The 13,723-nt window shown below is 44.9% G+C and overlaps 1 gene segment (V, D, J or C); it reads right to left on the bottom strand.

Moving 5' to 3' along the window:
• Nucleotides 1–11,586: 11,586 nt before the first annotated feature.
• LOC134405948 (immunoglobulin heavy variable 3-11-like) lies at nucleotides 11,587–12,093 on the bottom strand. The segment is given in 2 exon segments: nucleotides 11,587–11,900; nucleotides 12,009–12,093. Coding segments are annotated over 2 exon segments (363 nt in total).
• Nucleotides 12,094–13,723: the final 1,630 nt, after the last annotated feature.

The following is a 13,723-nucleotide window of genomic DNA, read 5'->3' as shown; positions in this document are numbered from 1 at the left end:
TTGCCTCCCTAGAAATAAAAGGCGACTTTGCAGAAAGTTCTCGAAATTTTCTTCACCATTACTTTTTATGGTGGCTGCATTCCCTCCCTCCACCCAAATGGCTTGTTTGTGACATGTGGCTTGGCTAACAAGCTTGAGTCACGTGACATGATTGGCTCAGCAGGTCCATTTCCTGACTACACTTAATCTATCTTCTGGTGCATAGCTAGATCTGTATGTCTTGGATCTTGAGAAGTTAATTTAAGGAAGTTCACAGGAGGAATGCTTCCCATCCCCTGCTCTCCTAATGGACCTCTCTCTCTGTCTCTGTCTCTGTCTCTCTGTCTCTCTCTCTGTCTCCCTCTCTGTCTCCCCCTCTCTCTGTGTATGAATCCAACCAGTGGGTCCAAAAAGTCATTACATGAGAGAAATCCTAGCTCTATTAGTGCTACGCGTTATTATGTTGTATTATTCCACTAATGCCTCCTGGTGGAAGAAAGAGAATAAGGCACCAGACTTATTTCTGGGTGTGTGTGTTTTTGTGGTGCATTATACTTCTTCATAGTTCCTTTTTGTCCTTGAACACAATACAAGGCAGTTTCTTTGGACTTCAGGTGTCTCGTTTGCATGTAGAACTCAGAGCCATTGGGCATGTCTATTGTCTAGACCTCCCGGCATCCCAGAAGGGAGGGGGGAGGATCTCACGATATGCTGATTGTGAGATCGTCCCCCTCAGTCCACACACGGCACACAACATCCAGGGAGGATATTGTGCCCACAATTATTATTTTTTACTGAAGATGAGCGCACGAGCGCTCCAACGAAAAGGTAATTTAAAAAAGCAAAACCACTCCCACTCCCCCACCCGATGGGCACTACTCAAACACTACCCAAGTCAAAGATGGAGACACCTGTCCCTTTACAGGCCACTCTCAGAGTTTCTCTGGGTCTCAGTGTTCCTGGCCCAGATGGAATGAGTTGAATATCAATGACAGTCCCTAAGGAAGAGAAAATAAGGGGACTGATATAACCTCAAGCTTATTGATGCTTTGGATGGCCACCCAGAAACCCCACACTACCTCCTTGGCATTGGGATTACCTGACACTGCCCCGGGAGAGGAAGGTGTTGGGTTTGAGAGGGAGGCAGCACCAATCCAGCATCCTGAAGTCAGCCCCCAGTTTAATTTCTGTGGATAATTCAGTCGCTACTACAGGAAAAGGAGCAACACCAATCTATGAAACTGTTAGAGCAGTGCGACAATGGAATCAGTTCCCTAGGGAGGTTGTGGGCTCTCCCACACTAGAGGCATTCAAGAGGCAGCTGGACAACTATCTGTCAGGGATGCTTTAGGGTGGATTCCTGCATTGAGCAGGGGGTTGGACTCGATGGCCTTGTAGGCCCCTTCCAACTCTGCTATTCTATGATTCTATGAAACAGCAACAGTTCTTACAGAGGTGCCCTACGATGCCAACTTTTTTCTCTTTCTTCCCTACTTTTTCCTTGTATAAGTTTCATAGCCACCATCACCACCATTTCCCCTCCCTCGAGTGCTTTTGGAAAGAAAGAATGGTGGTGCCATCTAGAACTCGGTTACTGTCTCTATATACCATCAAAGGTCACAGGAAAGCCAGAAGATTTAAGAAATGGGAAGGACGGGAAGGAGAATGAAAGGAAGAAGGAAGGGGCAAAGGAAAGGAAAAAAGACAGGAGGAAGAAAAGAAGGAAACACAGTGACCTTGAAGAAAGAAAGAAGCTTCCTCAACGTGACAATTACATCTTCTAGTCTCCATAGAACACTGTTTTAGTTGTTGAATTCTGACCATTGAAAAGGACAAGGAAGGGAAGATGGAGAAGGGTTGCTATATTTCATGTGAACATCTGTTCCCGAGTCCACCACAGAAAACAAATATGAAGCAGGGAGCTTCTTTTGAGGGACCTCTGCCTTCCTTATTGTTCTGAAAGGAACAGAAATTGTATTTGGAATAAATACGGCAAAGCCTATGAGAGCCTTCCTGTTACATCCGGGGCATGGGCGGCAGGGAGTTAGGCTGGGCTGCCAGGACCCGGGGGAGTGAGGTAGAAGAGAACACCACGCTGAAGCGGGATCAAGAAGGGTTCAGCTTTATTGGCTGTTACTAGTGTGTGCCAGGGCCAGAGGCAGTCCCAGGAACCAATAAGGCATAGCAGCAGCAGGGGGCAAGGCAAAGTCCAAAGGCAGTCCAGAAGTCAGGAACCAACAAGGCAGGGCATAGGCAATAGCAAGAGCGTAGTCCAAGGTCAAGAGCAAACAAGGGAACAGGAGCCAAGCACCACAGGAATGATGTTGCTGTTGCAAGGGTTGAGAGAGAAGTGCAGTGCTTAAATAGCAATTACCCTGGCCCCACTCAGCTGAACTCCAATCACACCCCCTGCGTGTAGTTAGTCAGGGGCCTGAGGCTCGCAAACACTCCAGCAGGACAGGTCCTGACCGAAGACCTGGGTCCTGCAAGCACTCGGTACAGCATAGACCTAGGTCCTGCAAGCACTCAGAACAGCATAGATCCTGACACTTCCTGGCCTCCTATATGTTTTGTATTTGAATTCCCATCAGCCCCAGCCAGAAGGGACAATGGTAAAAAAGTAGTAGTCCAAAATATCTGAAGGGTGCTAGATTGAGGAAGGCACCCCTATGAAAAAGTGGTAATAGAATCATAAAATAGAGAGCTTCAGCTATTGGGCGGTATAAAAATGCAGTAAATAAATAGAATAGAATAGAATAGAACAGAACAGCAGAGCGGGAAGGGGCCTATAAGGCCATTGAGTCCAACCCCCTGCTCAATATAGGAATCCACCTTATCAATCATCCCTGACAGATGGTTGTCTAGCTGCATCTTGAAGGTGTCTAGGGTGGGAAAGCCCATGACCTCCATAGGTCATTGGTTCCAGTGCCATACTGCTCTAACAGTCAGGAAGTTGTCTTTGTGGGAAAGAGGGAAGTAACTGTGATCTGCTCTAGTGCATTGGAAGAGGCAGGGTCTGGAGGAAGCCATAGCAGTCTGGAGAAGGGCCAAGTCAACAGCATCTGTGTAATTTCCTTTTTTGGAACAATTGTCTAACAGTCTCTGTTTCTCATTTGTGGCTCTCTGGTGCCCCCTCTTCGTAATTCCCTCTATAGTATATTAAGTGAAAGGTTCTTGTCTTGAGAGCTAGTGGGATTCACTCACTGTGTGTCTCTTGCACAGTAATACATGGCTGAGTCTTCTGCCTTTAGGCTGTTCATTTGAAGGTAGAAGTTGGAGCCACTCTTTGAGGCTGTGAATCGCCCTTGGATTGCAGGGGAATAATAACTGTTTCCAGAAGTAGTATCATAATACCACACAAGCCATTCCAATCCTTTGCCAGGTTTCTGTCTGATCCAAGCCATCCAGGTGCTACTCAGAGTAAACCCAGTAATGGCACATGTCAGTTGATGGGATTCTCCAGGTTTTTTCAATGCTGCCTCTGACTGGGTCAGAACCACCTGTGAGAGAACACCTGATAAGGAAACAAAAAGCAAAAAATAATGATAGCTCATACAGGAGAAGGATCAGCACACAGAAATCATACCAAACTCATACAGAGTAGCATAAACAATTAAAATGTAAATCCCAACTCACATGAGGAGGAAGCGGTCAGTGCAATGAGTATTGTCACAAAGGATGGCATAACGGAGGATGGATGGGATGAATCTCAAAGAGACCCTGTGAGCTTTGCCAGGAAATCTGCATTTAGTGGGAGGTTTTCATGGTTTAAGTAGGAAGCAAATGCTCTCTTCCCTTTGCATAAACCTATCTGCATAAGAGGCATCAGTATTAATAGAGGTTTAACGCCAATGAGAATTAATGAATGCAAGGTAGCAACCATTTTTAGAATAAGAAGTAGTGTCATTACCAGAAGTTGAGACCCTTCAAACAAGATGCCCTAAATGGACACTCTTTTTTATGTTGCAATTTGGCCCCATGGATCTCAAAATGGGGGCATTCTGGTTAGTGGGGAGAAGATAGGACAGTTTATGAAGAATTCAGTGGCCTCATTAGACCCTGCCAGCTCAGAGGCCTGTCTGGAACCATAGAATCATAGAATGGTAGAGTTGGAAGGGGTCTGTAAGGCCATCATGTCCATCCCCGTGCTCAATACAGGAATCCACCCTAAAGCATCCCTGACAGATGCTTGTCCAGCTGCCTCTTGAAGGCCTCTATGTGGGAGAGCCCACAACCTCCCTAGGTAACTAGTTCCATTGTCGTACTGCTCTAACAGTCAGGAACTTTTTCCTGATGTCCAGCCGGAATCTGGCTTCCTGTAACTTCAGCCTATTGTTCCATGTCCTGCACTCTGGGATGATCAAGAAGAGATCCTGGCCCTAGAGGAGAAAAGAGAGACAAAAATAATCTCTGTCGCCGTTCCTGCCCTCCTGCAGTAACCCAGCAGGACATGGGATACTCAGAATCCTCTGAGTTCATTGGCTCCTGTCTAATGGGCATTTAACTCATAGGATTGCATCTTTATTATCTTTTCTTTTGAATAAAGTACACATGAATTTTGTCGGCAATACTTTCACTATTGCTAATCTGGGTTGTTTGAAGGACAGCCATTCCTCATCTGAGTCTGCCTATGGTTTAAGATCATAATCAGATAGTTCATTGTTAAATGTTTTAACACAAACTGGTTAGTGAATTATTTACTGCAAGTGTAATGTTGATATTATCTGTAATACATATTGTTAACAGTTTTAAATTCACTGTAATTGAGTTAATATTGTGTTATAATTTCAGCTTCCTCTCTTTTTAATTAACCTCTCGGAGCGTAATGTATGCAAAATGCAGTATACAAATAAATTGGCATTGACTAATATTAAGGCGAGCACATACTGTGCAGGTGTAATATAAGGCTTGTATAGGGGTGTTTTTCCTTTTGTATCTCATGCTGCAATTTGAAAGAGATTTTTTTTTATCTAAACATTTACAGATTGTTTAATGTATTTTGTACTATGATTTCCCCCATGCATTTGTTATAAGCTGAAGTTTTATTTGTTTTGTAATGTGATGGAAATCCTTGAAAGCATTGGGCCTAAAAAGTACACTGAAACATCCCTGTAAAGGAAGACAGTTTGGGTGAAAGGGTAGCTTTCAACTAGAGCTGTGCACTGTCTCGGGCTGATTCCCCAAAAATGAGTCAAGGCAAGCCAACCCATTACTGCCTCGACCCAAATAGGAGGCAGTAACAGATCAGCCTGAAGCACACCAAAGCTGATGCCAGTTGGTACCAAAATCCTCAGGGTGTCTCATGCTGATTCTGGGTGTTGGTGGGCTGCTGCCATTGCCTGCCCATGCAGGAAAACCATTGTGAGGCCAAGGCCTTAGCTAGACTTAAGGTTTATCCCAGGATTGTCCTGGGGTCAAACTTGTTCATCTAAGGGCCACACAGGGCATCCAGAGCTCAGGCAGGGACGAACCCGGAATGATCCTGGGATAAACCTTAGGTCTAGCTACAGCCTAAGAGTTCATGTGAGTCCACTGGACTAACCAAACACACCTCCCTCTCTGATCTCCTCTCCCTCCCTGGTCACCTCCCACCACTGCCATGAGGATTTACCTTGCCATGCATCCTCCTGCTTGACAGCAGAGCCATGATTTAAAGGAAAGATCATGGGGGTACTCTTTTTTAATAGATCTATGGCTACAAACTACCTCAGCTGTAAAGGGCCATTTCCCCTAGTTTGCAAACAAGATGTATTAAACAGCGAGCCCCCGTGATCTTAACCTTTAAATCATCACTTAGCTCTCAGGGAGGAGGACTCTCAGGAAGGTTTGTCCCAGAAGTGGTGGCTCTGGGTTTGGGGAGGGAGGAACAAGCAGGGAAGAAGTAGAGAGTGGGAAAGCAGAGAGACCAATGCACTCCTGGTCAGGCTTGTGTCAGGCTTTCCTGGATGCTGCCTACGGATGGCAGGCACTCAGGGGCTTGCAATGTGGAGCTGCTTCTTACTTTGGCTTAAGTCCCGAAGTGAGGCAACCAAGCTCCAGGGCATCCCAAGTCAAACTTAGGCCACTTCAACACCTCCAAGGTGAGTCCGGGGGGGCTTTTTACATACTGACTCCTGTATTGATTCTGACAAATATTATAATAGAATGGATAGAGTATAATGTGAACTGCCCAGACAGCTTCAGCTATTGGGTAGTGTAGCTATGCAAATAATAATAATAATAATAATAATAATAATAATAATAATAATAATAATATGATTGGCAACGAATATTGTCAACTGACCCATTGTATGTCTTGTGATTATTTAAATCTTTGGTATGCATTAAAAACATAAGAGCCCTGATGGATCTGACCAAGGCCTTAGCTAGACCTAAGGTTTCTCCTGGGATCATCCCGGGGTCATCCCTGTTCATGTAAATGATACACAGGATATCCCGGGAGCAGGCAGGGATGATCCCGGGATAAACCTTAGGTGTAGCTAAGGCCCAAGGGTCCATCTAGTCCACCACTCTGTTCACAGTGGCCAACCAGTGGTCAACCAGGAACCAACAAGCACAAAACGATGCAACAGCACGCTCCAACACATGTTCCCCGGCAACTGGTGTATATAGGCTTACCAGTACATATAGGTCAACTTTAATTGAGTTAATATTGCATTTTAATTATTGGGGTGTTTGGTTTTGTTGTTTATTAACTGCTCTTTACCAGGCCAAGTAGTGATTCTGACCAAAAAAGGAGAAAAAAAGAAAAGAGAGGGGTGGGGGAGATAGAAATTAGTGAAATAGGAAAAAGAAAGAAAGAATTGCAGTACTGGAGACTAAATGACTTCTGAATAACTTGGCCAATATGTCTGGTCAGAAATGTGTGTTCAAAATCAGTTCTCTGTTTTTGTCCACAGCTGCAATTGAACTTGTCTCACTGTGTTTTGTCGAGCACAATAATACACGGCAGAGTCAGCAGCAGTCAGGGTGTTCAGTTGGAGGGAGAACTCATTCTTGGAGGTGTCTGAAGAAATGGTTGCACGGCTCTTCAGAGAAGATGCATACCAGGTTTGCCCATCGTAGGGGTATATTGCTGCAATCCATTCTAGGCCTCTCACATGAGGTTGACGGAACCAGTGCCAAACATAATGCTGAGCAGAGATGGAGAAACCCAACACTTTACAGACCAGGTGCAGATTCTCGCTGGGTCTTACTGTTCCTGGCCCAGATGATACAAGCTGGGTATCCGAGAAGGCCCCTTGGAAAGAAAGAACATTTCATGCAATACAATGAATATATCATACTATTAGTGTATTATCTAAATCACCATTTTAGCTGGCATGTATGCTTACATCTTGGAACAGTCACCAAGAAAAAGAAGAAGATCAAGAGATCCATAGTGCTGCTAATGAAGAGATACTCTAGTTAAGTAGGAAATCTGAGTCTCTGGACTTGGGAGAGACTGAGGATTCTGCATTTCAGAGGTTTATTTATTAATCCACCCACGGGGTTGGAGAGATTTGCATGGGTCCTTCCTCCAGGGAGCTATGAAATATAAAGAGGAATATGTGGTAGTTCACGAGGCTCTTTTAAAACCTGATTATTATTATTATTATTTGCCTGCTATGACAATGAAAAGGAGTCCTGAAAGACGCAACTCTTGTCCTGTGCTCTGAATTCAGCTTACTCAGACATAAGAAAGACTAAGGCCATAGCTAGACCTAAGGTTTATCCCTGGATCGTCCATGGGTCAAAACTGTTAATCTAGGTGACACACAGGGGATCCAGTGCTCAGGCAGGAGCGAACCCTGGAGGATCCCAGGATAAATCTTAGGTCTAGCAGTTTTTATTGTATTGTGTCATGACCAAAGGTGGCTGCAGAAATGAATAGGGAATTGGTTTGTTTTATGACAGACATGGACACAATGGTTATTGTTAACTGAGCCATTTGGATGTCTTGTGCTTATTTAAATCTGAGTTATTTGTGCTTATTGAAATCTTTATTATGTATTAAGAACATAAGAAGATTCATGCTGGATCAATCCATCTAGTGCAGGGGCTCTTCCACACGTCGTACTGAGGCCGCTTCTATGCGACCCCAGTGAGATGTGAAAGCGATCGTGTAACTTGCCTTTGGAAGAGCCGAGGAAGAGGCGTCCTTGCCACTGCCGCCGCCACCCACAGACCTCCTCGCTCGCCGGCGAGGAGAGCTCGGCTGAAGAAGGCGGGGTGGAGAGCGGAAGAAGCTCTCCACCCTGCCTTCTTCCCCCGAGCTCTCTGTCCCAGCCGGCGAGGTCTGTGGGTGGTGGCGGCGGGTGGCGGCAAGGACGCCTCTTCCTCGGCTCTTCCAAAGGCAAGTTACACGATCGCTTTCACGTCACACTGGGGTCGCATAGAAACGGCCTCAGTACGACGTGTGGAAGAGCCCCAGTACTCTGTTCGTACAGCGGCTACACAGCTGTTGACCAGGAACCCACAAGCAGAATGTGGTGCAACAGCACCCTCCCATCCATGCTTCCCAGCAACTGGTATATATGGACTTATGGGGGTATAGGTCAACTTTAACTTGAGTTAATATTATATTATAATTATGATTGTAGTTGGCTTTGTTCTTGTTTATGAACTGCTCTACCAAGACAAGTAGTGATTCTGACCCCCCCAAAAAAAGTAAAGAAAAGAAGATAGAAATTGGGGTGGGAAGAGAAAGGAAGGAAGAATTGCAGTACTGGGGTCTAAATGGGTTCTGAATATTTTGGCCAACATGTCTGATCAGAAATGAGTGTTCAGAATCAGTTTCCTGTTTTTGTACACAGCTCCAATTGAACTTGTCTCACTGTGCTTAGTCGAGCACAATAATACATGGCAGAGTCAGCAGCAGTCAGGCTGTTCAGCTGGAGGGAGAACTCATTCTTGGAAGTGTCTGAAGAAATGGTTGCACGGCTCTTCAGAGAAGATGCATACCAGGTTCGCCCATCGTAGGGGTATATTGCTGCAATCCATTCTAGGCCTTTCCCATATGGCTGGCGGACCCAATGCCATTCATAATACTGAGTAGAGATGGAGAATCCTGACACTTTACAGACCAATTGCAGATTCTCACTTGGTCTCACAGTTCCTGGCCCAGATGATACAAGCTGGATATCCGAGAAGGCCCCTTGAAAAGAGAGAACATTTCATGCAAAGCAATAAATATATCATACTATTTGTGTATTAACTAAATCAGAAATTTCCACAGCTTGCATGTATGCTAGCTTACATCTTGGAAGAGACACCAAGGAACATAATAACATAAATGTATTCATAATGCTGCTATTGAAAAGGCAAGGCAGGAATGCTGAGTCTCTGGACTGGACTGGACTGAAGAATCTGCATATGAAAAGGGTACTTAAGAAGAGGGATTCCAAGGGAGATTTGCATGTGTGCTTCCTCCAGGGAGATATGAAATATAAAGAAGCTGATAGAAGCAAGGTTGGGTGCATGTTTTTCTCCTGGGCCAGAGCTACACCAGCAGGATATACCACTTTGAAAACTGTATATGGAATGTGTCCTGGGCCTCAACCTTTGTCAAAACCATTATAAACCATTTTAAAGCAGACAGACATATGGCAGCACATCTTAATCACCCACATGTTTAGTTTTTTAATGGTTTTTAATGTTTTATGGGTATATGTTCTGTGTTTTAGAAATTTAAATTTTATATACTCTTTTTGATCTTAATTTTAGAATTTCTGTAAACCGCCCAGAGAGCCCTGGCTATGGGGGTGGTATATACGTGTAATAAATAAATAAATGAATAAAAGCACCCTACCGCAACAGAACAATTATACCCACTAGTCTCAACAGAGCACTGTCTTAGATGTTGAATTCTGACCCTTGAAAAAGAAGAGAAAGAGAAAGAGAAGATGGAGAAGGGTTGCGGCTGGACATCAGGAAAAACTTCCTGAATGTTAGAGCAATATGACAATGGAACCAATGACCTAGGGAAGTCATAGTATCTCCCACACTAGAAGCATTCAAATGTCAGCTGGACAACCATCTGTCAGGGATGCTTTAAGGAGGATTCCTGCATTGAGCAGGTGGTTGTATTCAGTGGCCTTATAGGCCCCTTCCAACTCTATTATTCTACGAATCTATGTTCTGGTGTGAACATTCCATCTGAATCCACCTTAGAAACCAAATATGAAGCAGGGAGCTTCATTTGAGGGACCTCTGCCTTCCTTACTATTCTGAAAGGAACAAAAAGTATATGTTGAATCAACTTGAGAAAGCCTATAAGAGCCTTCCTCACCCCGTCCTTTCTATACGTTTTGTATTTCAATTCCCATCGCCCCCAGACATCATGGACAATGGTAAAAGAAAGTTGTAACTCAAAATATCTGTAGAATGCTAGATTGAGAAAGACTTCCCTATGAAGAAGTGGTTAACATAGAATAGTAGAGTTGGAAGGGGCCTGTATGACCACCAAGTCCAACCCCCTGCTGATTGTAGGAATACACCTTAAAGCACACCTGAAAGATGACCACCCAGCTGCCTCTTGAAGGCCTCTAGTGGGGGAGAGCCCAACACCTCCCTAGGTAACTGGTTCCATTGTCATACTACTCTAACAGTTAGGGAATTGTCTATGGGGGAACGAGGGAACTAACTCTGATCTGATCTAGTACATTGGAGGAGACAGAGGGCGTTGCTAGACCTGCTGGGATAAGCCGGCAGGGAGGCGGGGCGACGGCGCGCTAATGTGCGCCACCCAGCCTCCTAGACGCACGACGCGCAGGGACGACGGAAGCCCTGCAGCATCAGCCATTTTTTTTGTTTTAAAGGGGCCACGTGCGGCCCGAAGACTCCAGACAAGGTAAGGTTTTTTTAAAAAAATTAGCCCCCCACCCGCTGCTGATCCCTCCCCATAGGCCCCTGCCTGCTCGCTCGTCCTCCCTGCATCCGCCATCCCCGATCTTCTCCCCCGCTCCCTTAGCAGCCCCCTCCCCGATCTTCTCCCCCGCTCCCTTAGCAGCCCCCTCCCCGCTCCCTTAGCAGCCCCCTCCCCGATCTTTGCCCCCTCCCTTGCCGTCGTCAATGTCCGGCTTCCACCCCCTCTCCTGGCAGGTCCGGCCTTCCCCCTGCCCCTCTCTCCCCCTTGGGATCCACCCCGGCTGATGGGCACAGCACTGAGCGCTGTGCGCAGTCCATGGCTTTTTGCTGCTACTCGCAAGTAAGCGAGCAGCCGCAAAAAGCCACGGAAGTCTCTAGACGTTCTGCAGCCCCGGACTCAGGCCAGAGCTGCAGAAAGGGTGCACCATAAGCAACTTCGCTTATGGCGTGTTAGAGGAGGCTTCAGTGAGGCCTGGAGCCGGATTCCCCTGTGCGTCATGTGGAAACACAGCAGGGAAACCGGCTCTCAAGGCGCGCTAAGGCCTCGTCTAGCAAGGCCCAGAGTCTGGAGAAACACAAAGCAAGCTGGAGCTTCTCCAAAGAATGGCAGGTGTTGACTCGCTAGTCAACAGCATCTGTGTAATTTCCTTTTTTGGAACAACTGTCTTGCATTCTCATTTGTGGCTCTCTGGTGCCCCCTCTTCATAATTCTCTCTACAGTATATAAAGTGAAAGGTCTTGAGAGCTAGTGGGGTTCACTCACTGTGTGTCTCTTGCACAGTAATACATGGCTGAGTCTTCTGCCTTTAGGCTGTTCATTTGAAGGTAGAAGTTGGAGCCTCTCTTTGAGGCTGTGAATCGCCCTTGGATTGTAGAAGAATAAGCACTATGCCCAGAAGAAGTGCCATAATAGTTCACAAGCCATTCAAGTCCTTTGCCAGGTTTCTGTCTGATCCAACCCATCCAGGCGCTACTCAGAGTAAGCCCAGTAACAGCACAAGTCAGTTGATGGGATTCTCCAGGTTTTTTCAGTACTGCCTCTGACTGGGTAAGAACCACCTGTGAGAGAACACCTGATAAGGAAACCAAAAAAAACCGTATAGGAGAAGGATCAGTACACAGAAATCATACCAAACTCAAGCTGAGTAGCATAAGCAATTAAAATGCAAATCCCAACTCACATGAGGAGGAAGCGGTCAGTGCAATGAGTATTGTCACAAAGGACGGCATAGTGGAGGATGGAGGGGATGAATCTCAGAGAGACTCTATGAGCTTTGCCAGGAAATAAGTACTTGGTGGGAGGTTTTCATGGCTTAAGTAGGAAGCAAAAGCTCTCTTTCCTTTGCATAAACCTATCTGCATAAGAGGCATCAGTATTAATAGGGGATCAAAACCATTGAGAATTGATTAATGCAAGATAGCAACCATTTCTAGAATAGGAAGTAGCGTCAGTACCATTTCCCAAGCATCACCTCCCCCAACATCTCCCTCTATTTATTTATTTATTTATTTATTTAATTACATTTATATACCGCCCCACAGCCGAAGCTCTCTGGGCGGTTTACAACATTTTAAAATAGTAAACATTAAAAGTATACAATTTAAACACACACACACACACACACACACACACACACACACACACACAAACAGTATAAAAACAACAGTATCCATTTAAAAACAACAATTGTCAGGCTAAAGAGTTGGCATGATTCATGTGGATACTTCTCATATCATTTGGTCACTCCATGATGGTCTTCCTCTGACCATATCAAGGGAATTGGTGTCAATGGAACTTCAACTAGTTCAAAATCTGGCAGCCAGGTTGGTAACCTAGAGGTGAGCTTATTACACCAACTTTAAATTCACTCCAATGGCTGCCAATTAATTTCCGGGCAAAGTACAAAGTGCTGGTTATTACCTTTAAAGCCCTACCTAGTTTGGGTCCAGGTTGCCAGTAGGATCACCTTCTCCTGTACAATCCGCCCCACACACTCAGGGCCTCTGGGAAGAATTTACTACATTCAGCCAAAACTAGGCTGACAACCATTACTCAGAGGACCTTGTCTTCTGTCGTCCTCAGACTGTGGAATGGCCTGCCGGAAGAGATTTGTCAACTTAATAGTCTTGGCAAGTTTAAGAAAGCCATAAAGAATGATCTCTTTGGCAGGCCTATCCAGATGTTTTTTAACATGTCCAATTGTTATTTTAATATTGTGTCAGTTTTATATGTTTTAACCAGTTTTATGCATTTTATGGTGATTTTGTATTTAATTTTGTATTTAATCCAGAGGGAGAGGCAGGTAAGAAATAAATATTCTATTCTATTCTATTCTATTCTATTTCCATACTCCCCTGTTCTGTGGTCTGTAGCTTAATCAGTAAGATAAATTACCTTAAGTAAGTTTATGGAAAGAAAGTTTCCCCTCCCCTCCTCAAACCTGTAACCACGATTACCCCTGCTATGGCCTTAGCGAAGCATTTTCAGACTCTTCGATCAGTGGGGATGGACACATGGAGAGTGAGCTTCAGGAGAAATGAGTGGAAAGGAAACATTCCTCTCAATATCTTCTTATATTTTTCTAGAAAGGTATGTTTCCTGCCCACTCATTTCTTTTGATTCCTGCCAAGGTTATGGTGGAACAGGACATGACTCCAGTGACTTGGTAAAGAAAGTAGTACCAGCAATCCAATTGGGACCAGCTGTGTGAATATGCAAAGAGGACATTATCTGAGAAGTCTTTCTCATTATGTTTGACCTAAAAGTACCAACTAGTGGAATCTGTCTGTAGTCAAATTCTTCTTCTTCTTCTTCTTCTTCTTCTTCTTCTTCTTCTTCTTCTTCTTCTTCTTCTTCTTCTTCTTCTTCTTCTTCTTCTTGTGTTCCATCAGGAGG

This window comes from Elgaria multicarinata, chromosome 11 (genome assembly GCF_023053635.1).
Source record: "Elgaria multicarinata webbii isolate HBS135686 ecotype San Diego chromosome 11, rElgMul1.1.pri, whole genome shotgun sequence".
NCBI lineage: Eukaryota > Metazoa > Chordata > Lepidosauria > Squamata > Anguidae > Elgaria > Elgaria multicarinata.
Note: the sequence above shows the minus strand (reverse complement) of the source record. Positions and strands in the feature narration are given on the sequence as shown.